Below are 26,633 nucleotides of genomic sequence, written 5' to 3'. Positions count from 1 at the left end.
AAAAAACCATATACTGAAATAACAAAACCTCTTTTCCATCAACCGTCCAAGAAAGTATAATTTATAGTAATAGAATGTCAGGGGAAACGGGGCACGGTCTTAAGTGATTTTTTCTGGTGGGGTTTTTAATCGAAATATCGTGTCTCAGACCAGTGATCGAAGTTTAATCTTTTTTAAATCTCAAACCGATTTATTTTTTGGTCTTACTTTATGAAACGATTTTATATCCTACCCAGATGTTATACAAGGCTACAATAGTACAAGCATATATCAACCATTAAACCGTCATTTTAGACCTAATTTTAAATAATATCCAATGTTATACACTATTTATTACCCCTGATATATCTGCACCCGTTTTTAAAAGTGGAGGGGCATATAACTATATTGAAAATAGTTGACACTTTTTTCCTGCTATATGATAACTGTAAATTCTTACAATTGGAGAAGTCTTGTACATTAAAAAAAATTAAAATTATCATTAAATGGAAGGTCAATAGATCACAAGCGCTGGAACCGTGAAGATAAACGGGCCATTACCTCCTCACTTTTACAAAATTTTAATTTTAATCGAAATAAAACTTTTTTGTATCGTTAAACAAAATAAAAATGTCAAAGTTTGAGTAATATCTCTATTTTTCAATTTGTAATTTTTTTTCAAATAAAGCTGTTGTTTTTTTTCATGGGATTCATAAAAATGTACCAAACATACATAACATAATGAAAAAAAAGGTCATTTGTACAGATTGTATCCCTACCAAAAAATGTTAACACAAAATAAAATAAAAGTTTTTTCTCTCTTCTAAAAATAAATTTCGTAAACATTTTGTAACAATTGTCAATAAAGCCCAACAAATTCATAATATTCAAAGTAGACAGAAGGTTTCATTATGTAGATGAGGATATGAGTTTGTCTCTTATGAAGTTTTCTGGGGGAGTGGACTGATGGCTGACCCCAGAGAGATTCCATATAATTAAGTAAAGCATGACCACTTTTTTTTCTGTCTACCATGAACCATTACAGTATAATTTGAGGATAAATCTGATAGATATCATGGAGAGGAACTTCTATATCATCATTCATTAACTCTTGAAACGAAAATTACTATAAACGTACATAAATAGAAATATACAGTACAAACTCCAAAGATCTTCTTCTAATCCTATGTGTAAACTTATTCGAGTAACTGTGATGGATTGAGTCGAGATCCCTCTACCCCTTCGTGGTATTAAGTGAAGTTATTTCTTTATTATTAAAAGGTTGTGATAATTTAATTTCAGCTATGCGCTGTCGCTGTCTCCAATGTTGAGATAGAAAGTGAAAGTATGACGTGTGGGCAAACGAATGCAATGTACCCAAAAACTCCCGTTCTACATATAGGTGCTGTGCGTATATATAGATAAATGACATTCCCAGGACCCAAACTCCATCTAGATAAGTTCACCATCAAAACAATGAGCTCAAAGAATGTTTATTGTCATGTTTAGTTCTCATAAAAAAATAATATAAATATTTAATAATAATAAATAAGACATAGATAGGTGAGAAATTTTTCTATTTTTGTTTTTGTTTTCTTTCTGCGATGTTTTGTCCAGATTTTTTTTTTTTTTTTTACTTTTCCTTGAGGGGAAATATGATGATTACGATGACAAGGAAATTCAATGAAAAATATGTTTTCTGCTTTAAATGATTCCTTTACACCGGAAGGGTGAATTTGAGATGGGAAAGAGCTAGAGAGAGAGAGAGAGAGTCAGTCACGCTATAAAACATGGATTCGGTTAATATTTCTTGATCTAAGAAGTCACTTTTATGGGCGGAGAGACACAAACGTAAGGAGCAAGGAGAGAAACTACAATTGATGGGGAGAGAAGCAGTGTGTATAGCCTGTAGGAGCAAATATATAATACTACATAAAGTCAAAATAACATCTTCATAATTAATTAGGCAGTTGAAATTTTTCCATCCAATTAACCATTGCGTGACTTCATTTACATGTATTCGTTGTTTTTGACAAACACCTGGGAGTATCTTAGAAAATATATCTAATAAATCTTAAGAGTTGATGTTTAATTAGGGCTTTCAGATTAATCCCTCGATATCCAAATACAAAAATAATAGATTTTGAGTAGTGTTGTTCGGTATTCCGGTACTATATATAGTGGTACAAGGGTACAGACGGATTTAAAACTGTACTATACTAAATTAGTACAAACTGGTATATATAGCGCCATTTTGTTATCAAAATATCGGCATGTCGATGACGTTATACCGTCTCCCCAAATAAAAACTTTCTTAAAAGTTAGCAAACTCACCCACTCCAAGTAAAAAATATTCTTTTGTTTTTTTATATTTATCCTCGAAAATGTACCGAAAAATATCCAAATACCAATATTGCTACGCTCCCTTCCCGTACAACTGTTGTATATTATTAACTGAGGTCGGAAAAGCATTTCAGACCCTCACAGAGTGTCAAATCTTTGATGACAAGTCCAATTCCTTGAATATTTTCCTTCAAATTCAAGTCCTTATATAGGGACTATGAGTGAATTGTAAAATAGCGTCCGAGTCCAAGTCGAGTTGCAAGTCTTAGTGATAGAGCCCAAGTTATTCTCGATTCTTTGATTGTGAGATCAGGTTGAGTTGCAAGTATCAATTCTAAGATATATTATTTACACCTAAACAATATATAATTCAAGTTTCAGGCACTAATAAGTGGTCAAAAGAGCCGAAAGCAGATATATCAACAGTTGACAAAAATACGCATGTAGGAATGGTTGATGTTGTGGCTGGGGACACCACTGTGTTAATTATTCTACATAAATATCACTATTCATTATATCCATCCCCAAAAACATATTTTGTAAACAACAGCTCTACATATGCTCTCGTAGAAGGCCAAGGTCATGACATATATAAAAATGATAATTTTACCTCATTTTGTAGTGTGTTATTTCTTGTAGTTGTTATAGTATCTTAAGATTTCTTTTTGTCAACACATATATTTTGATCTCTTTGTCCCTCAAAAACCTTTATTCGATTCAAGGGATTTATATTTTTTTTTTTGGAAAATTTTGTCAATTTTAGCGAAATAAAAAATAGCTGTTATTACTTATTTTTCCAACTCATACAATTTTGGCAATAGACTCTTAACACTAATCGCCGATAGATTCACCGTCAGAGGAATGAATCGAATCCTTCAATGATTCATCCTCCCTCTCCTGGCATAATTACAATTCAAAGCAATAAAAGCACTAATATAACAATAAATTTGTCAAATAAAACATCAGCCGCAGAAATAAGTGCGTGTTTGTTTTCAGTGCCACATCTGGAAGAAATAAAATGAGTGGTTAGTCCACACTTTAGAGCAAATCATCATAAACTTGAAACGTTTGCCACGATATAAGAATTTATTTCGTTTTTTGAGTGGATTTGACCATTGAATATTCATTATATATACACCGTTTTTATATATTTTAGAATATAAGATTAAAAATGGAGTAACTGTTTCAATTGTCTTATGAAAAATCAAGGTTCTGAACTCTTTCAAACACATTTGACCCTAAAAGTAGTTTCACTAATGCCACACAATAATTAATGATCAATCTATAAAAGATGAATACTTATATTAACTAATATTGTAGTTAATTGAATTTAACATTATACAAATATAATTCAATTGTTACCCAAAATTGACTACAAACGACAATTTTCTGAAATTTATACAAACTCAAATAAAATATTTTTTTTGAAATTTCGACATTATTAAACTTGAATAATCAAAACTTAAAATATTCGATGACTAATCAAAAGGAATTTAAAAACTACCGACGCCTTATTTAAATATATTATGTAGAAATTCTAAAAAACTTGAACTCAACCAAACTCGAAAATGGGGCCTAACACGAACTCGACACTACACAGAGTTATAAAATTTGAAATCGGCCGAACTCAATTTTTTTTTACTCGAATTCAATCCTAACTAAAATTCATGCTAAAGGAATTTTTTTTTAAAGTAGCAAATAGCAATTGGTGATAATTTCTTCATGATTCAAAATTTTTTACGGACAAATAATTATAATATTGCTTACTTCAAGGTTATACCATAACAGTTTTACGACTGATGTTTAACTTAGAGCAATTTTAATCAAAAATAAACAATAACGACATATAAATCTAATTTATTTAAATATTAAGGCAAAATTTCCGGCGGCAAAATAGTTTTAAGCAAAATTGTGGGCACCGAACAACTAAGGTCATGGTTTACTCCCATTTTTTTTCTCTTTCTTTTAAAACAAAAAATAATATATACTTACAAAATAATTTTTTTTTAGCTAACAGATAGTTGTTCAATGATGTATTACACTTGCCTAACATTGACTTGGTTTACAATATATCACTAATCAAGAATGCATCAAATTGGACATTTCTTCATACTTAAGAACTCAAATTTGGATTGAGTTACGGATCTAACATTTTATTTATGAGTAAGACTACCATCAATAATACCACATACCAAATTTGTGTCAAATCAATTTCCTAATAGAATGATGACCCATGTTCATATATTCAATCTTGAGGGTAAAAGAGGGCCTGGTCCTCAGTATATTGATAAGGAAAAAGTTTGCAAAGTAGGATGATCGATTTTTAAAAGAGATATGCTGTGGTCTAATGAGCTTCATAACTAAAAATAAAATTTCTGATTTTATGCTATAAGTATGACAAAGTCTCAAATTTACCTGCTCAAGCTAAGTCTCAAGTCTTTAAAGCTTACTCCCCAAATCAATATAGACAAATTTCGAACCAATTTACAAATTGCATGTGACATGCCTCATCACTAATAATATCTACCTCTTTTTTCCGCCTAAAATCATATCTTTATGTGTTTAAAATACTGTAGTCTAAGTAGTATAACTAATATTTTGGAGTAATGGAGCTTAGTCTGAAGTTACTTTGGCCATAATAGTATTTTATAATGATAACAAGAACCAATATCTCTTTTTCTTTTCTTTATTTTTAAATATTATTTTACTAATTCTAGAAATGTTGGTGCAACGTAATATTTAGTAAAATGTTAATATTTATAATTATAATTTTATAGAAGATGTCGTGAATAGAGTAATTGGTTTGTTTATAAGTTTCTTTTGATTTTATATATACATATATATTCATGTGCCAATGTAATTATTGGTGATGTAGCATCACTTCTTTGACTACAAAATTTGCTGCCATCCATGATATTTTGGTAGATTTTCTTACATCTTCCCTTCCAAGTTTCCCAATATAAGATAGCAGAACTTGATTCCATATTGGGAGCCTAGATCCAGTTACCTTGATATGATCGGGCCCTCAAGTCTCATTTAAAATATACAAACAAGTATTAGAACCTCTAGTGCACATATTGTATAACTAATTCTATACACAACAAAATAATGAGAAAGGCCAAATACTAGTTTAACCCAACACTCAAATATTGGCCAATGATTGACAGGACTACTAATGAACAAAGCGTGCGCTTTCTATGCAAATTTGTCACTCAGTAATACATACTACAAAGAAATGAATACTTACGCATTACGCAATATAATTTGACGAATGTACTAGTTATATGTGTTCAACTGATATTATTGAAGTACTATAGAAAGGGCCATCCGATTTTTATGATGATTTATAATTTGGGGGGAACTGCAACACTCTAAATGTGGTTATTTTCTATGTATATTGGAATATAAATACAATATCTACATTATAAATTTATATTTTATTAAAAGGTTGTCCTTTTTTTTATTTTCTGTACTGAAGTTTAATAATGTCTATTTTATTTAATAAACAGTCTAGCGATGATTACTTATTGCTCTCTCCAATCAAGGAAATTAGAGTCAAAAAAAAAAAAAAATATATATATACATATATATAAAACGCTAATCCTTTTTTTGCTCATAAAATTTTGGTTAATTACATCTTTGAAAAATAACGTCCAACAAAAATGTTTTGCTTTATACGTTTTTAGAAATTACTATTGTGCTAAAGGTAAACGCTTACCAAATTTCATAAGACTTTGTATTTATATTCTACTTACCTAGATACAAAACCAGAATTAGGATCCGTAGATTCTAATAGAGATTTATAATTTCAAGGCCAATTGCATCACAATATTCCAAATACCTCTTTTTGTTCAAGTTGGCGTTAAGTAAAGTATAAACGGATAATTTCATTACAATTTGATTGTAACCAAATTTTAATGATTTTTATTCTATATATTTATGAGTGATTCAATTGAGATCCCCTTAATTTTTTCATTGAATAAATAGGTACATAAAAATCTGTAAGAATAATATTAAAAGTTAAAAATTAATCCATTTATTTAAAAAAATATCTAATAGAGTTTCTATCCAGGGTTGTACGGAGGGGGAAGGTTGGAAGGCTGTAGTCTCCCACCTAAATTAAATAATTTTTGCCTTTTACTAGAAAATTTAAAATCAATTTCTGTGAATCGCCATGGATTTTTTTAATTTTTTTCAAAAATTTAATATTTGAAATTTAATTTTACTATGTTTTTTCCAAAAAATTTAATTTTCTGTGAATAAATAGATTTTTAAATTATTAGAGAAAAAAATTACGAAATTTTTTCTTAAAAAATTTAATTTTTGGTGAATTGTTTTTATGAATTTTTTTGGAAAAAACAAAAATAAACTCAAAAAACCAACACTCTCCCACCCCAAAAAAAGAATAATAACAATTCTGCGGACGCCCTTGCTATCATAGCATTATCAACAATTTGGTTACAATCAAATGAAATTATCAGTTTATGCTTATACTTAACGCCAACTTGAACAAAAAGAGGTATTTAGAATAGTGTGATGCAATTGGCCTTGAAATTGTTAATCTTTTTTCATAATCTGTGTATCCTAATTTTGGTAATGTATATAGGTAAGTAGAACAGGAATATAAAAGTATTATATCAATTCCAAAATCTTTATATTAAACTTTTATATAATTATTTATTTCTCAAAACATTTTTATGTATTTCAGTCCTAAGTAAATTAATTTCCTCCTTAATTATTTAGCGTTGTAATCTTAGGGTATCTATAATAACAAAATCCGGCTCTTTAAATCCATCTACTTTAAATTAACGTAATTATGATTTTTAAGATTTATTAAAAGAAAAAACAAACAAAAAAGCTGAGCAGCAGATAATATATCTAAGTCTCTGAAGCTTCCGTTGGCTTAAAAAAACCATCGATTCGTGTCTTGAAGCGTGCACAGGCTCTGGAAACTAACCCCAATCAACAAGTTTGAATTTTAGGACGATGGAATCGGTCAGGTGGTCCGAGGACCTCTGTTGATCTTTAACTCAAGGTAAATTTATACAAAGAATCCATCAGATTTAGGTCGAAGGAGCTAGGAGGTCAAATATCGGGCACTTTCTTCCTTTGGATCACACCCATGGGATCCGTTGTCTCCGCCAGCGTCGTCCGCAACAATCTCCTCTCGATTCCTGTCATCTTTGAGGCCTCAATATTGCTAATATCCATATCGATGCTCACCAAAATCCTCACAACAGTGCACCTGCCTTCTGCCTCTGAAAATGTATAAGGCTTGAAATCTTCTGTTGTTGACTCCTTGGCAGTGTTTTGGCTATTAAGTGTATATGTATATTTCACAACAAAAACCCGTTTTGTCACCATATATACCTGAAAAATCCGGAAATCCGAACCGTTTCCGCCAGATTGCGTTGCTTCACCCTGAATATGTATAGCGAAACATTAAAGAAATATCCTATACTGCTGACTGATATATCGGACTGTTCAAGAATCTTGTAAAACAATATAATATTTCATTCTTACACTGATTTTATAAGAAAGGTCTTTTAAAAAAACTGTCCCAATGCGTAATCGGAAAGGATCAAATCCACACAAGTTGTATTTCAAAATGAAATACTTCTATTTTAGTCATAATTTTCAATTACTGTTTCATTTTTGGCGGGAAGGTTTTAAAAATAAAGGTAGACAAAAACTTGATTCTAAATTCCCAAAATTCTATAAGATATATCATAAATATATCGAAAATTGCTCGTCCTTTACTAAAAAATTGAAATTGGATAGAACACTTCAATATATGAAGGTTAATTAATTCGATTCAGGAAGGATCCAACAGTCCATTTCATATGTAGTCTTTTTGAAACAAAAAAAGTAAATTAAAAATGAAAGAAAAGGGCCCTCTCATTCATTTTTGCCCTTTGCCCTACTCACGCTCAAACCAGCACTTTTTTGTAAGTTAAATCTGAATAAACTAAAATTTATAATTTTAATTATTAGCATAAAATAATAAAATATTTATTTAAAAATAATTTTATTTTTAACGAATGGAACGAATAAAGTATAAATGAAGTTATAGTTATATAACATGAGGGTTACATGCTTAAGAAAATCATAGTTATAGTATATGAGCACAATAACTACATGTGTATCAATCGATCAAGTACATTATACCCAAACGAATATTTACAAAATCTGTATTCTGGGGGAAAAAAGCACAACAAATGCGTATAATAAAACCATGAGGTTATATTGAAATTATTCTCAAAAATACATTGAAGGGTATTTCAAATTAATCAAAAAAGCAAATGCAATTTTGGATTCTTTTAAAACTAATCAATCGATGTTTACCTACAAATATATTGAAGTATTATTCAACCTGATTTTCTTTTTGTAAAGCATGGGCAAATTTCCTCAACGTTTATTGGTGATGGATTTGGATATCATTTGAACTCAAAAACACTCGAATTTACTCAAGAACACAATCTTCTGAAATTACTTGAACTCCCTCAGAATATTTAAAAAAATCCACTTCACTTAATTGAATAATCAAAACTCGAAACATTCTCTAATTTTCTACATATACATAATATCACACAACTAAAGGATAGTAAAAAACTAAAGACTCTACTTTGTTATTACAATGAGATGATATTGTATTAAAAAGGAAAAAAAACACATTACATAATATGTGAAAATTCCCACAAATTTAAACTCGACGCAAAACTCAAAAGCGTGAAAATTTTGACTCAACCCCAACACTAAAGTTTTTATATTAGTACTCGACATTGCCTTGAGTTATTAGGAGATTAACGAACAGACAAACTTTGCTTTAAATATAAAGAAAAACTCCCAACAAATCATCGGTATTACACTCGGGGTTTCATGAGCACACTCACACGTAGTTACTCAATACTTAGACGTGCTCTCCTCAATATAAAAACTATAATAATGACACCTTGATAATTTATTTATGTGATTTGATGAGCCAGAGAGTACTTTATCTCGTTGCTAAAAATCATCTAAAGTCATATTCACATTCAGTTTTTTTAAATTTTATAAAGAGTATTTCCCATTTGATTGTCTATTAATATGAGTTGAACAATACGGCTACGAGATTTCAATGATTTTTACCTACCAGCATTTCATATTATACACAACTCTTAAAATCAAACATGTATATAAAGGATGCACTGTATATAGTGCTCCCCGATGTATCTAATAATTCGTAAACATTTACAGTATATGTTAAGAGTTGTGTGAAATATGAAACGCTGGTATGTACTCATTTTTACATCTAGGTAAATAGTTTATACATTAAATACAAATAAATATGTAAATCTTAATCATTGAGATAAAAATACCAAATTTTAAAAAAATAATAATTTTTCTATGAAGTGTTGTAAACTTTATATATATAACATATTTGTTATACCACAGCCTATTTACAGGATGAGGATTTTCAGCATGAAGGTATATGATAGTTTATTTCCCAAAATGAGTTCAGCAATTCAAAAATATTTTGCTCCTACATCTAGGGCGCCTGACTTCATTATGGTCCTGTATATTGTAGGGATCCATAGTAAAGTAAATCCCTCAAACCAAGCACCTCCAGCTTCAACCACAGCTTTCAACCTGGCCCAGAGATGGATGAGGAATTCCTTATCCATGTTGGCCACTGTCTCGAGAATGGAATCTTGCAAGGAGTCAACAGTCTTATGTGCATGTTTCTTGGACTCTCTCTCCAAGACGTCTCATACATAGTAGTACAAAGGGTTCCGATCTAGCGAGCTAGGATGCGATATTTCCTGTCCTGTAGGGTGTTTAAGAAGTCTGGAGTGCGTTTTTACTAGCCAAACGATTATGAGTCTCTTTGCATGTGTTCCTAACACATCAGACTCCTTGAAAGCCTCGTCATAAAAAAGTTGAATTGAGGAAGTTTTGTAAACTCAATAATCTTCTTGGGTGTGTGGCTGACATGGAATCACACAATAATGGCCACACGGATTTTGTATTTTTTCCTATACAGTTTTATCAGATAAATCTAGTGAACACTCTATTATAAAAATAAATCTCAGGGTGTACAAGATATAGAGGTCTAAACTTGTTACAGATTTAAAATTCCCAACTTGCAGACATACAATAGGCCCTTAAAAAGCTTAGCAATGCACACTTTTTTCGCTTGAACAAGATCTCAGTCTTTGGACCAATAAATTATATGCTGAAAAAGCTCTATCTGATTTTACAGATGTGGGAGGAATGGATTCTTCTAGGAATATTTGAGTTATGTTAAAAATCAGCTTTTTATGTCATAATTACATGGAAATAGTTCATTTGTAATATATGGGGATTTTCTGGTGCTAAATATTCTCTCAGGAATTTCCTGATAGTAAAAAACAAAGTAAAGTGATCCCAGGAAATAATCCCTACCTCCAAGTGAACAACTTTTGTCTATATTAATAAGTACTTATTAATATGTATATCATCAGTAAAAGAATATGTCTGACAATTATTCATATGTACAGTGTACATAGGTAATTTTAAATATCCTAAAAATACCTTCTTACATAGATAATAGAAAATCCATTTATCTAAGTGCTCATTTTTATTTAAAGTAGTCTACGGATATTAAACAATATTTCACTTTTTATATTTTCAAATATTTATTTATTTGTTTTCTAAATGGAGAATGACTTTTCAAAAAAAAAAAAAAAGAAGCCTGCTTCAAATCAATTCAGATCCATTACGTACTTGAAAATACAAGTGTAAACACTGTGTTCATACATTAACATCCTTCAAGGGGTTAATGTGAATTGACCATAAATACATACTATATTTGTTGTATCGCTATACCTATTTCTCAAACCTTTATGCCCATTCTAAGTAGATGTTCAAAGCCCTACTTATTTTTTTATGACTTTTCGCTCTATTGAAGTAAATACATACGTTTATTTCCCCCATTCTTCTTTTATGTTCTTACCAAGAACGCGCCATCAAGATGTTCCGCTAGTGTAAGCCATTTCTTATTGGCTCACACGTAAGGAGGAGCTTATTACCTTTTATTTCTTTCTTAAACACTAACCCTCTTGACTTTCCCCCATACTACTATTACACTCCTATCCTAGCACTCAAATTCCCCCCATCTAAGGCAAAAAAATATATCTCATGGTGTTTCCCTCAGTAAAGTCTTGACACCTTTGTCCGTAACATTGCTATGTGTGTTATATTTTAAAATTTATTGTTAAAATATGTTTAGAATGCATCATGTATATTTTGAGGACTTTGGAGAGGACGTCTTTGATGAAAAAACACGGGATCGGCTTGATGCTGCGGTTGATAAGCTTCTCAAAGGATACGATTGGACTCTTGCACCGTTGGCAAACAAGTGAGGATTTCTTTATTAAAACTTTGTAGTTAAAGTAGGCGATATAAGTGTTACGTGTATTCCTGATTTTAATTAGATACTACATATTCAATGTAACATAATTCCTTCTATTTTAAAATCTAATTGAAAACTGAAGGTAAAAATCAATTTGACAATTTTTAAATGAGTTTTTATAAGACCGGGAACTCCTGTAAAAAAAACACATTTTGGCTTAATTGCTTGAAGATGGATCGATTTGGATGTGGCAAAATTTACAATACCCTACTTAATTATGTTTTCTATTTTTTAAATATATTTTAAAATTATAAAAGAGAGCAGTTTTTCTCCAAATTGCACTCAAACGTTCCAAAATTGGTTTTTATCCAATACCTCTAAGAAAAGTTGACAAAATTGATATATTTTTTTGCTGTAATCATTTGCATTGCATTATATAATGCAATTGTAATGTATTTATTTTGTCTGCAGCTTTTTTTAGTGTTTGAGAGTTAGTGCCTGTTGCAACTGTCCCGTGACAATACTTTGGGTTGTTTCACTTTTTATATAATATTGATTATTGATTAATAGTTTTGAATTTTGGTCTTGAAATCATAGAAATGTCTAATACCTTTAAAATTTTAACTAATTCGGTCCAACCTCGGCCTGGATCGATCCCGTATAAAAATTTTATCTGGTCCCACGTCATTTTATTAGAAAAGACAAATGACGTCTTTTTAGAAAAAAGATAAAAAATTACGATGGAAACTTGAGTAAACGATTTCAATTTTGGTCCATGGTTTGAATATCAGTTCAGAAAAAATCAGTTAAACGGAAGCAGAAAAAAATCTTTCTCGAACCAAGTTTCAACAATAGTTATTAAGGATATATTATAATGACTGGTCACAAATCATTTATATTTTATAAATAAATACTATTGAAGGACAAAATATGTACATACCTAATTGCAACTTTAATTCATCAAACAAATGACAAAGAGTCATTAGTGATTGGAAAGTCCTATATACATATTTATTTAAATTTAAAAAATACTGTTGCTGTTATACATAGAACAATTTTTATTATGCTGATAATAATATAATAAAAATACTTAATATAACAAAAAAAAGTGGATCTGGTCATGTTGTTAAATTTGTATCTGAATTTAAATTTATATATTGTTTATTATGATTATATTAGTTTAAATACAATCCTATTAGTGAAGGGTAAATTGGGCAATAAAGGTAGAGAAAATGAGTTATATTTTTTGAAACAGTCGTCCAGACATTGCTTTTTTTTTATTATCAGTAAAAGTATTTATAAATAAAAATCCAGGGAGTAACTCTTGCTTAAGTAGTAATTATTCTTATAGTAGATCTATCAAAATCCATTATTAAGTATGTAATTTACATTGATGTAAAGGCTAAAACATAAAAGACATGTTCGGCTAAATTAAAGTCAATATGAGACATAAACATAAGTTTACTACACGCAAATAACTTTAAATAAATGAGCAGGGGGACACACAGAAGACATCCTTTAAAGATTGTTTAGAATATTATGTTAGATATTTTTCTTGACTTCTTTAATGGATAGAGTCAATTGGTGTGCTTCAATAAACATTTTTTAAACTATTAGTGTTCTGTCAACTCAACAATTATTGACTCGACTCAAATGGTGAGTCGAATTTTTAAATTTGAAAAACGCGAGTCGACTTCATATTTGATTGAGTCGGCTGGATTATTATCACCAAACCTCATACTGTAAGCCTTGTAGTCCCTCAGTGATTTCCTAATCAATAAGAATTATATGAAGTTCTTGAAATCTCTAAGGAGGTAGGTTTGATAACCAGGACTCTGTAACAAGCTGAACGATCTCAGAGTTACTAAAAAAATATTAGCACATTTGTGCTCAGAGTGCAACAAAAAATTATTTTAGAATCAATGTATGTATGTCAATATGCAACAGTATACACTTGAAGTATTTTTTTTTAATATAAATTAATAAACTAGCAGTAGGCATGCGAAGGAACTTAATTTTTTCTTCTACTTTTTTTATCTTTTATAATTTATCAATTCGATTCTGTTCGACTCAACCAACTCAAGTCGACACAATACTAAATTTTAAACCCATTTCAATTAAATTATTTTCTCCTATTCATTTTTCAGACTCGAAAAAAGAAAAACCCACGTTAAGCGACCTATGAATGCCTTTATGGTCTGGGCGCAAGCTGCTCGGAGACGTTTGGGTGATCAATATCCAAGTCTACACAATGCTGAGTTGAGCAAAACCCTTGGAAAGTTATGGAGGTACATAATTAATGATAAATTATTTATCTTGTTTCTTTAATTAGATCTTTATTTTTTGCTGCCTAGGATACTGAAAGAAGAAGAGAAACTTCCATTTCAGAGAGAGGCTGAAAGACTCAGACTACGTCATAAACAAGAGCATCCTCAATACAAATACCAACCACGTCGAAGAAGAGGAAATAGATCCTCCACAAATACGGGAAGTGCTTCGGCTGCTTCTTCAGAAGACTCTTCTAGTCCAAAGGAATCGTTGACGTCATCGACCACCGAGTCAAATCGGGAATCAAACACTCCCTCTTATCCTTCCTCCTTTCAGCCGAACCATGGGCAGCAGCAACCACAGCCCCCATATTGGTTTAGCCCTTCTCCTTCTTCAAGTTCAACTTCATCAAGTATCCCTGCAGCCATTCCCTCTCCTCATAGTAGTCCTGTGGAATATCGTGCAAATCTTGGTCTTCAATGCGCAGAGGATCACCAAGAAGACTATCAACATCATCAACAATACTATTGTCACAATGATTATTACTCACAGAGCGATCAAATGTACCACCCTCCTCCAGTACAACAACCTATTCCTCACCACCATGGATCAAATCCACAACATCCGCCTCATCAACTATCTCCTCCAAACTATGCCTACATTGATCGACAAGAATGGGCTCACTTAAATCCTTAAAATCTTTTCTGTGAAGGATGGAATATCTTTAATATTAAGAAAAAATTCTCCAAATTTGTATAATTTTTTATACTTACTACATATCTATTTATTAAAATTTAAGTAACATACAATAGTTATCATAATAAAGGAAAAAACGGCTTTATAATCTCTAATAAGGAAAGTAATATAATTAATTAACCTTTCGTTTCTTTCCCTTGAAATCTTAAGGTGAATAGTTTGTCGGGGGTTTTGAACACCCCTACGCAAAAAAAATCATATTATGACAATTGAAGTTAGAATATTCCTTACAAGATATTCCAGCATTTTCAACTCTATATCTCATCTATTTTTCGTGATTTTTTTTTTTTCGTAAAACTTCGAACTAAAAGAGGCAAAACAATAAATAATCGAGAATAACTCCTTAAATATTTGAGAAAAAGCGAGGAAAGTAATGGTGGATTAAGTCACTATTTTAACCCTATAAAGTCATAAATGTCATATTTGATATATAAGTTTTGTAATCCTTGATTTGATAAAGTTGACCATTTTGTAACTCAAAAACTTCATTGATGAAAATTTCTAACATATAGTGAATGACAGACATTAAACAGACAAAAAAACACAAATTGCTTACTTATAATTCTGCAGTGTTAAAAGAATTATTGTCTCATCGAAAACGAAGGACGTTTAAAAAAAATTCAGTCAGTCCGTTCCTTTGGAAACAAAATGCTCAATTTTTAACCAAAACTAAATAATCTCTTTAAAAAAATATGACTTTAATAATATTCTACAACAATAGAAAGTAGATGGTGGGATTTTTATTTGTACAGTAACTGATGGCGCTGCTCTGATGATTGGTTAACATATGTCTCTCCAAAGACTCTTTAAATCAATGTATCCATACTGAACTCATATTCGTTGCTCATGTCACACTTTTGATCTGTTTCCTCATCATGCTATGAAAGAGGACATGCCCTGGAACATTGAAATTATAATTCCAGAAAGCTAGAACTAGTCAATCGTCACAGTGTAAACTGAAGTTTCACCAACTAGTACAGCTACTTGGCACTGAATCCATCTGCGAAGATGAGGATGAATGAGAAGAAGATGGAATAATACATAAACTATAAATATATAGTGGTGCAGGTAGTGAAGCCCCAAAGTTAAGACCTTTGAAGACATTACGTTTGTCGGACACGAGTTGGTTGGTCTTAAAAGATTGTATTGAACGGAATCTCCTTTAATATGATTCTCTTAAGCTTCACTATAAGTTAGCATTTGAAGTAGAGCACTGCTATGTTACTAAGAACCTTTATGAAATGTGTCCAAATGAAAAGAACAATCTTTCTCTACTTTTCTTGCATCTAATCATAAAAGAGTTGAAAGGGAACACTAAGTGCTTGTATCCTAAAAAATGCCACGAACGATTTGGGAAATAGTTTTTGGGAGGTGAAGGAATTATGTTTATTAAATATCTAAGATGCCAACCTTGGATCTGTGTTTCTGGAGTATCTACAATCAAACTTGTCACCCCAAAAGCAAAAAAATTTTAAGGATCGAGCCGGGGTTTTTGTCGTCTCCTTTTTTTTCAATATTTATCATTAATTGTCTGGAGAGCGTGGGAAGATATTCATATACTCGAATTTAATATTATACAATTCAATTGGTGGTATTTAAAAATACCAACTTTTGCACGATACTGTATTCTGTAATTTCTGAAAATTTCATTCAATTCTCTTGGTGTTAAAGAAAGTTGTGTTGTTTTATTGAAATATCTTATTTGATTAGATCACAGATTTTTGGGGTAGGAAATTCAAGTATATGAATATCTTCCCACGCTCTTCAGACAATACATGATAATTGAAAAAAGAGAGGTTAAAAATAAGAACAAAGTACTTCATCGTTGCGTAGTAATATCGTTGTGTACATTATCATTGTGAGACAAAAACGTTGTGCATAATATCATCGTGAAGCAATATGGTTGTGAGTAATTTCATTGCAAGTCAACGTTATCGTGTGCAATTCGTTATTTATATTATATTCGGAAGATAAAGCTATTGAATGATGAAGAAACATGCCAAGATAGAACCCTTTTGATCTAAAATACACCATGGCCCACAAGTTGTGTATGTGAACTGCTGGAATTTATCCGCCGCCGCTTCCTTGAGAATCAAAGTACCCTTATAATATCCCAAAATACACCCCTTCCCACAGGTTGCAAGTTAAATTTATCCACCCTTCGCTGCTTACCCCGGCCCCCAGGGGAATTTATGGAGCATCAGGTTACCTTCTAATATCCCAAAATATACCCCGGCCCACAGGTTGTACAGGTGAAGCTCTGTGCCCCAAGGCAGTTTAAACTCCACCACCACCGCGTGTATAAGTTCCAAGGAAGCTCTTTAATATGCTATAATATACGCTGGTCCACAGGTTGTGTTGGTGAACAACCTTCCCCCCTTCTTATCTATGATTGAGGTCTTGCGACGGGTTTGACTATAAGTATCTGTATAAATTTTCTGAATTTATTTTATAATAACAGTATTTTTTATTTAAAAATCTAGACCACTTGCTTAGTTCCATTTTGTAAAAACTAGAAAAGTTGCTGGAAAAGATATTAAAGAAGCTTACTTTCATGGGCTTTCAGATTAATCTTAAATATGAAGTACATTGTTAAAGAGATTGTAACTTGTAAGTACTCATAGATAATATGAGTTAGTTATAATTATCCCTTCTTGCACCGAAGACCTATACAAAATGCCTCTAAAAAATACTCCTTAAGTTATAATAAAAATAAAAATAAGTAAACCAAGGACATTTATATCTCCATGAAAGAACAGTTGTTGACAAAAGTTTTTAGAAATGTGATCAAGTATTTTTAAAAAATGCAGGGCAAAATTTCATACAATGAACGACACCATTATTAAGAGAATTGGTGAGCACAATCATGCCGGAGATGTGGCTCGGGTGCTCGTCAATAAGGTTGTTAATTTGGCAAAAATAAAGCAACAACTTCACAAGCATCTTCCCACTCTACAGCCACCGAAGCATTCGTAGGAGTACCAATAGCCGTTGCTCAGCTCCTCAATTTTCAAAATCTAAATAGATCTATACGTGACTCCAGAAGAATCGAAAATTAAACTTCTTCAAATCCGTCATCTCTCCTGGAATTGGAAATTCCATTACAATATACTCTAACTCATTTTGGAGAATTATTTATTCTTCACGACGATAAAGATGGACCTGAGAGACTCATTATTTTTTCAACGTTTAAAAATCTTCAACTTTCGTCCCAGTCTTCTACATGGTACGCGAATGGAACTTTAAAAGTTGTGCCCTTATTAGTTCACCAACTTTATACCATTTATGGCTTGGTGAATGGGAATATGATACCTTTAGTGTACACCTTAATGGCGAACAAATCCGAACTGAGTTACACAAGACTTGTGAACATACTTAAGGAGTGGGAGCCCAGTATATCCCCTCTTCAAATAATAACTGATTTCGAACGTGCAGCCATAAATTCATTTGCCAACGTTTCCTCCAATTCTTCCCAAAAGGGATGTTTTCCCCATTTTTCTTTGTGTATTTTCAGGTGTATAAATTCAAATTGCCTTCAATCCATATATGAAAATGATCCCAACTTTGCATCTCTCGCTTTTGTTCCCCCAAGGTTTGTTGAGCAATAATTCGAGCATCACAGCACCTATAATGATTACACAGAGGAATCGCTACCAGTTCTGCACTATTTAGAAGATACTATTTACTATTTAGATAGACCGATAGGTAACATTACACGACGGCCCCTTGCTAAAGCCATGCCCTTTGGAATTGTTATGATGCAGCTAGGGAGGGTGGTTCCAAAGCAAACAACTTGTGCGAAGGATGGCATCGCTCTTTTGATGAGCTAGTGGGAGCCTCTCACCCCACTATCTAGAAGTTTTAGACATTATCAAAAGTGAGCAAGGCAAAAATGAGTCATTGATTGAACAGTAAATTCCTACAAAAAGAGAAAAAAATATAAAGAGATCTCTCAGGAGCCAAAGAATAGTGAATGGTTTCGATAATCAAGGCTAATATTAGACTTTTTGAGAGGTATTGCCCACAATTTAAGTTTTTAGGTATATTTATCATATATTTCTTAAACAATTTTTTTTTTTGGTTTGTGTGTATATTTAATATTTATTGATATCAATTTTTTGAGAAAATAAATATTTTTTGGTTTCAAATATATATTCATCTTTTTTGTTCAATGTTTATGTAATTTATGATGTTAAATATAAATTGATATTGTTATGTCTTTGGTGACTAATTTCTTTTTTTTTAACTTAGAGTATATTCTAGCGGCATTTTGAAGAGGTTTTGGTTCCAAGAGGGGGTAATTGTAACTAACTCATTTATCTATGAGTACTTACAACTTTTTTAAGGATAGAATATCCCATAATTATACTATAGAAATTAGAATTTTCTATATTTCAAATTACAATAGAATAGTTAATATAAAAAGTAGTCGAAAATTTTAAATTCAGGAATACTTGAATTACTTCGTGAAAATCATAAAAGGAACTTTCATATTTTTATATTATAGATCTATTAACATTGAGATCTCCTAAATTTCTTTCTTTAAAGTCGCTAATATGATATGTTATACAATGATTAATTAAAAACTAATGGCAAACACCTTAGCCGTAGCAGTAGATTAGAAGTAAATTGATAAGTTAAAGTTTTATAGCGTATATTTGAGATATTAAGTTAAAAAAGTATAGGTAAAATAAAAAACAACTGAAATAACGATTAACTATTACAAAAATATTAATTGGATATTTTAATAGAAGTTATACATAGAAAATCAAACTAATTAATAATGTTTAGAAGGTCATAATTCCGCTCATAGTGGCTCGATTTTAACACAAATTACGTCAAAAGAGGCACAAGAATCCAAACTTAAACTTAAATTTAACCACAATCTTATTTTAATCAAAAATAAAAGTTTGGAGCTCTTGTGCAGCCTTCACAATGGCACCCCTGTGAAGCAGCAAACTCGATTTTGTTTTAATTTTTGTAGAACATGTATCAGGATATGTTTTCAAACATATCCAAATTCAGAGTGGGATCTTAATAGGGTAAGATCCAACAAGAGCATTATTTAGAGTATACAGAGCCGCTTTTATAGCTTATTGATTAATAAAATAAAATAGGATTCTTATTTAAGTATAATATAATTGAAAATTTATATATTCTATCAAATAACAATAAGATGATTGAGTCAATCATTTTCATTTTAAACTTAAATTATATATCAGATTCAACTTTTGACTCCTCTGATTAAATTAATGTTTTTTAGTCCATTGTAGCTTTTATTTGATCAATTACGACCCCATTTGTAATTTTGAAGGCTATCTTGAGGTGACTTGTTTTCCTGCAAACAGTGCAATTAAACAAAGCAATGGATTGAAAAAGAAAAATAGACTGTGTGAAATATTAAGAATTTATCTACATTATGATTAAATTTCCCCAATTTAAGTAATAAAAATCCAGTATTTATTTGGGGATCCCCAAAACACTTCTATACTTTCGTCCACGCCTCCTGCAAGTTTTTCTCTCTCTGTAAATTGACATTTTGTAACATACCTCCTTTATTTGCTCTATTTTTGGGAAAGTATTATATACAATTTACACTTATATATAGATTTTCATCGTGAACTCCAATCCAAGGTAATTAATTTACTGAAGCTCCAGAACACTATGAGATCAAACCGTCATATATTTGGTAATTTTTCCACCAATAATTATTTAATAAACTTAGAGAGATACATATGTTTTTAAGACCTTTTAAGATACACAGCTTGATGAATTTTAAAAAATGAAAAATTGAGCTATTACGCCTTGTGACCCCTCAAAAGTTGTGAATGGTAAATAGAAATCCGGAGAAAAAAATTTACTCCCCCCCCTCCCCACTTTTTGTCCAGAAAGTTTTCTGTATGAAGTAGAAAAAAAGAATTAGGAAATAAACTTTTTTTTCTTATTTATAAAAAAGCTTTATGTGCTTTAAAAAATGATACTGTACGATATGTAATTTTTTGCTGAAGTTAAATCCCTTACTTCTACAGTGAAATAAACGTTACATGCTCCCAGGTTTAGTGCGAAAATAGATGAAAAAATAAAAACTACTTATGAAAAGGAGAAAATTCAGCCAATAGCTTATTTTTTTAAATTCTATATAAGTTAATATATAATAATGTGGATAACTATCCTTAATTTTATTTCTGAATGCTATTTTTAAACATATTATATGTAAATATATCAAACTGTGTACTGACACTTAGTTTTAAATTTCCTTAGTTTATCTCTTGATTTTAAAGTTGAAAAAATGTATCCGTGTCTTTAATTATATCCTTTAACCTCACAGGAAGCCTCTGGAACTAGTTTCACTGCCCTTTCTACAGATTGGGAATGACATGGATATTCAAAGGCTCATTTCTCTAATTTCAAAGGCTCATTCTTTACTTTCATAAGTTCTTTATCTGACCAATATTGTAAGATTGGAGAAACTAAAATTACTATCTTAGACCAATCAATCATATTCATGAAATGACTTGATTCATAGTTTATTTTATTAGGAATTATGAATTGCCTATGAAACATTCGAAAAAGAAAAGAAAAAATTAATATCTCATATCTGCTGAAAATGACTTTTGTACAAAAATTGTCTTAAGGGTCATTTTGACTCGGTTATTACTAATGATATTTTATATTATAAAAAACTTTACAATATCATATACATGTGTAGTAAACTCCAAAGGAATATTGATATATATTCTTGTAGAGACCAAATATGGTCATTTTGGAGAGACAATAAGAGTACTTTAGAGCGAAAAATATATTTCAAACGCAATATGTATGTACATTATCGTAAACCAAAGTACTTCTTGATGCAATGACAAAAAAAATGGATACGCATTAGTTTAGAGCTTCAATGTTACAAAATAATTAAAATTATAGACAAAAAAATGATGACATGTTTTCTATGATAATAAATTACAGAATCAGTATGTTAGTTATTGAGATTGAAGATCGAATCTAGAGTTAGTTCGTCCAACAAAATTAGATCAAAAGTAACTTGTCAAAAGATCTTTAATTACGAAGAATTGGAAGATCTGTAGTTTGAAGATGATGTCGATGAATACTTGACTCAAAACATACATTGTAAAAATTGAACAGAGTAGGATAAAGCGAGAGTTTTATGTAAATTGTAACAATAACGTATAATAGTATCGTTATAAATTTGATACGCACAATTAACATTCTGAGCAATAAATTACAGTTCATTATCTTTTTATCAATATATTATTTCCAAAACGATGAGAACTATCTATCTGATTATTGAAGTTCATCTTATATTAAATTGTATCTTTATTTCGTATGGAAAGAAGACTATGGGCCATAACTATTGGTACAATTTATTTACTCCATCAGACCAACGGTCATCTTCGAGTGAAGAATACTTACTAGAATCTGGACTGCCATCTCAAAGGAGCTATGAGAAAAAGAGTTACAGCCATAACTCAAACCTACCAACAAGACGTCAAAGGCTACAATCAGAATCAACAGAGAAACTTTCTAGGAAACAAAAGGAAATTTCAGTTCAAATCCCTGCTCAAGTCATAACAATACCCATAAAAGATAAAAAAGGGCGTCATAGTCCAAAAACAGACTACGATTTAAAAGTTATTCAGTATTTGTACTTAAATAATAGAAGGATGAAATGATTACTCAAAGCACATGCTCAGTCACGTATAATAATATATCTTATTGAGTTATACAGATTGTCTTAAATAAATAAATGTCCCGTGTATATATAATATAAAAGTATTCGTGAAATACAACATTTACCGAATCATATTCAAATTAACCAAGTGTCTCATAGTAGGCCGACCATGAGGACAGTTCCAAGGATGCTCCATTTCCGACATGTGATCAATAAGTCTACGCATATCACGATATGATAGAGCTGTTCCTATCATAACACTAGATCTGCAAGACCTAGATGCAAACATAGCTCTAACTTTAGATGGGCGCAGTTTCTTCGCACAAGATCGATCAAAATCAGTCAGCATAAAAATAAGTTCTTCCACATCTGATTTTCCGAAATTCCAATTTCTATACATAGGAACTCTTTTTAACTTATAATGGGATCCAACATTTGCTTCTTCATTGAAATCAAATTCAAATCCATTTTCGTTGAATATGTCTATGTTTTCCGAAAGTATATTTTCATTGGCATATGTGAGCTCGAGAACTTGAGGGATAACCATATTCTGAGGTTCCAAGCGACAAGTATTTTGAAGAGTTTCAAAATTATATTTCTCATCTGTGGCATGTTGATCTACAATAAAAATATCAAAGTCTAATAAACAAATTATGAATCCTAAATTAAACTGTCCCAAAATCTTCATGCTCTTAAAAGATTCTTTTTTAATACATTTTTTTAATTCTTCTTCAGCACTATTATTGTCTTCAGGGCATATCTTAGCAAAAAATTTACGATAAGATAACCTTGCGCTATCTGATGACAATTTCCTTAAAGACTTGACTTTAGCAATGTCAAAATTTACTTTCACAACTCGTCTCAAAGATGGATCATAACTACTATCATCTATGATTATATCACATCTACTATTTCGAGAAGCATTTTCATGTGTTTTTGAGTTGGAAGAAATAGCAGAAATGTCCTCAACAATAAAAGAAGTATTTTCTACTAATGGAGTGGTAAAATTCTTTTTCGAAGTAAACGATGCATTTGGAGAATAATAATTTTTGGTAATGCCTGGAGACATTTCAATTCTTCCATTTGAACTCCTACCTTCGACGTTCTGAATAAAATCTTCTTCTTCTGTCTCATCTAAATTGTGTTTCTTGAAAAATGATAGAACTCTACTATTAGATGATTGATCTTTATGATTTGATTTTATAAAAAATTCATCTTCATTATCAGAAATTTCATTAAATGGTCGAGTTCTTCTATCTTCAGATAGATCATTTTGATGCACTATCTTAACAGATTTCTCCTCCTCATTATCATAAATTCCATTAAATAGTCTAGATCTTTTATCTTCAAATTGATCTTTTTCATGCAATACCTCCAAACAGACATCCTCTTGATTGGAAGCCACACTTTCAGAAAAAAACGAATTCATTATCTTTTGCTTTTTCGTTGGTTCATCAGAGTCAGAATTTGTGAGAAATCGTTTTAGTCCTTCATTCTGAGGAAATTCCTCCTCATTGATTTTAAATAAAGTTTGATTTAAGGGTGTAACATCAAATATGGACGGAATATCCTCAAATAATTGATTTAGGGTTTGCAGAATGAAATCAATCAAGGAGTTTTCATTTTCCAAGAAGATCTGCCTTTTATCCGGTGTGACATTAATGTCGACTTTTTGTTTGTTCGTAACAATGTTTAAAAATAAAAATGGGTATTGATGTCGGTTATAGGATTTGTAAGTTTCGTTGATACGACGTCGAATCTTATTCAAATCAGCGGGTCGATGATTTAAATAAAGGAATTGACGATCTGAAGCATTGCGTCCTTCCCCATGTTTGACTGATGATATATAACCCTAAAAAAAGTGATTAATTAATAGAACACTCAACAATATTTAAATAAATATTTACATTAATTTTAATCATTCCTTCTTCTCCATTTACTTCTTCAAGGCTCTTAATACTTTTAGATCCAAATACATCTTTAAGCGTTTCTTTTATTTCACTTCGCCCATGTGTTTGAAGCACTGTTGTTCTTTTACCTAAACATTTTCACAAATATAAGTAGGTATATATATAATAAAATATTATTTATTGAATTACCCTTCACCATGTTCCAACAGTAAAGACTTAGCCCAGTAGAAATGAGAGCATAGCTCGTCAAGACATTCAACATTTTAGTAAACTCCCGCTTGACATGTTTTTTAAATTCAGCTCGTCTGACAGGGAGTGAATAAAAGAGATCCTCTAATATCACAGTGGTTCCTTTGTCACGGGATATATTCTTTGTTGAAACTAGTTTTCCTGAATTATCATAGGAGAGTTCCACTCCTATCTTAGAATCTGGGGTTCGTGTGATGACCGTTAACTTACTCAGAGCACAAAGTGAGCTGAGGGCTTCCCCGCGAAACCCAAAGGTGTCCACCTCTGCAACATCACTAAAATTTCGAATCTTAGAGGTGTGATGTTTTAACGCTATAAAAGAATCATGAATAATATACATATATATATATATTCTGATTCATTTCTAACTATTCTTAGAAAAGTTGAACTCTCATACGCCTAAAATATGCATTTTTGTAAAACATGATTGCTGACAAAGTTTGAACAATTTTGAAAAAGTTTTAGAGGTCGCTTAAGATCCATTAAGTTTTGAAAATTAAGAGGTCTTCGAATAAAAAAAAATGAAGTACATTAATTCTAAAAAACAATTTATAAAAGAAATACTGTCAATAGTAGCAACATTCTTTTATTTTAATTTTGTTTGATTAAAGGAATATTAATAGATAATAGACAATGCGTGTAATACCCAGTAGATTTAAAAAAATATACATTTTCACTCCTATTCCGTTTTCAATTGAAGAAAATAATTTAAGAAGAAAATAACAATAATATTTTTTTAGATGGTTTACTCATGTAAAAAAAATTTATAACATAAAATAAACTAGAATGTGCACTCGGTAGAGCCTATGATTATTTTTACAAAATAAAATATAATTTCTTCTCTATGTTAAAGTAAAAAAATGTGAGATGTTAAACATGCCGAATTTAATATATCTTCCATTCATATTGTAATATGTGTAGCACATGTAGAAGTATTTTGTGCCACAAAGATAAGATTTGAGCTCTGTATCTCAATTTATAAGTGATGGTCGATTATGCGTTTTTGACCTTTTGTGTCACTTTAACCTTTAATAATGACCTTGAATATTTTGTTATAAGAAAAATATTTATTAAACCTACCTAAAGACACCGATTTGAGCTCTAAAACTCAGTATTTTCCAAAGTTATTGTCGGTTATAAATTTTTGACGTTTTCTGCTACCTTGACATCTCAAAATTTAATGGCTACTTACTGGGGCATATATAATGTTCGTACCAAGTTAAAGCAAAATCAATTTGTAACTTTTGCGTTAATCCTGGTGATTAACAGACAAACAAACAGAGGCAAAAACAAAACAAAACAAAAAAACATAGCCTCCAAATACCTTCGTTGATGGAGGTAATGATATCTGGCTGTGTTCGGAAATAATTGAAGAAGACAAAATTTTCGAAAGAAACTTCAAGACCGTTGGGCCACCTATAAATCTTTTTTGAAATGGTTTGAAATTTTGTCATCGATCATGAAATGAATATTTTAGGTCTACGATTTCTAAAAAAAAAAGGTTAGAATTGAAACAGTTTGATATATAAATACTCAAAGCTTTATGATAAGAAATTACCTAATCCAGTATAGTTTTGAGGCTCAACCCCATGCCCATCATCAGATACAGTGATTTTATCCCATCCAGACTCATAAAAGCCCACTTCTACTCGTTTTGCTCCTGCATCTAAAGCGTTTTCCACGAGTTCTTTGACACCAATGCCTAAAGATAGGACAACTTGACCCGAGCATATCCTATGCACACTTCCCTTATCTAAGGGTGTGATGTTGGCCATCACTTAAGTTCAAAGACGAGACACTCGAACTTCTAAATTATATTTTAATTTTATCAACAGTTCGTTCATTTCCCGGGTTGATTTGTTATTGATCTAATATGACGTCCTCATTACGTCATAAATACCTTTTTTTTTTTTTTTTTTTTATATTGATCGTTCAACACGTTCATAGTTTTCCTTTCTGGTCTTTTTAGCTATGAAAGGTAGAGAGAGAGAGACACACACAACTTGAGTCTGGCATAATAACTCATAAAGTCATAAGTAGACAAGGAGAGAAAGAGACGGAGAGATAG

At 31.0% G+C, this 26,633-nt stretch overlaps 2 protein-coding genes across 5 annotated transcripts in view; one reads left to right on the top strand and one right to left on the bottom strand.

Annotated features, from left to right (window-relative positions):
• LOC121120496 (uncharacterized) overlaps nt 1-14,817 on the top strand; it is a 29,366-nt gene extending 14,549 nt beyond the window's left edge. For 2 of the 3 annotated variants that reach the window (XM_040715385.2, XM_040715384.2), the window contains 2 exons: nt 13,843-13,983; nt 14,050-14,817. In XM_040715385.2, the coding sequence (XP_040571319.1) occupies nt 13,877-13,983; nt 14,050-14,659 (717 nt within the window). In that variant the 5' untranslated portion in view covers nt 13,843-13,876 and the 3' untranslated portion in view covers nt 14,660-14,817. Of the gene's footprint in view, nt 1-11,315; nt 11,702-13,842; nt 13,984-14,049 lie in introns of those variants that run through there. The other variant, XM_040715383.2, reaches the window with a different exon arrangement.
• Nucleotides 14,818-22,428: 7,611 nt separating this feature from the next.
• On the bottom strand, nt 22,429-26,599 carry Pms2 (mismatch repair endonuclease PMS2). 2 transcript variants are annotated; one of them, XM_040715511.2, is made up of 5 exons: nt 26,124-26,551; nt 25,890-26,053; nt 24,506-24,877; nt 24,314-24,444; nt 22,429-24,258 (listed from the first exon to the last, which is right to left on the bottom strand). In XM_040715511.2, exons 2-5 carry the CDS (start codon nt 26,017-26,019, stop codon nt 22,528-22,530), a joined length of 2,364 nt encoding a protein of 787 aa, XP_040571445.1. In that variant the 5' UTR covers nt 26,020-26,053; nt 26,124-26,551; the 3' UTR covers nt 22,429-22,527. The 2 variants fall into 2 exon arrangements, with proteins under 2 accessions (XP_040571445.1, XP_040571444.1); XM_040715510.2 differs by lacking the exon at nt 25,890-26,053 and having other exon boundaries at nt 26,124-26,599.
• Between the last annotated feature and the right edge of the window lie 34 nt (nt 26,600-26,633).

Source organism: Lepeophtheirus salmonis, chromosome 6, assembly GCF_016086655.4.
Source record: "Lepeophtheirus salmonis chromosome 6, UVic_Lsal_1.4, whole genome shotgun sequence".
NCBI classification, from domain to species: domain Eukaryota; kingdom Metazoa; phylum Arthropoda; class Copepoda; order Siphonostomatoida; family Caligidae; genus Lepeophtheirus; species Lepeophtheirus salmonis.
This window is presented reverse-complemented; position numbering and strand designations above follow the sequence as displayed.

Bases quoted from the DNA above. Each gene is read 5' to 3' on its own strand.
- Pms2 (XM_040715510.2), bottom strand. From the start codon at position 26,340: ATGGCCAACATCACACCCTTAGATAAGGGAAGTGTGCATAGGATATGC. The intron at 24,878-26,123 runs GTAATTTCTTAT...ATTCTTTTATAG, and splicing joins TCAAAACTATACTGGATTAG to CGTTAAAACATCACACCTCT. The intron at 24,259-24,313 runs GTAAATATTTAT...CACTTTTTTTAG, and splicing joins AAGGAATGATTAAAATTAAT to GGTTATATATCATCAGTCAA.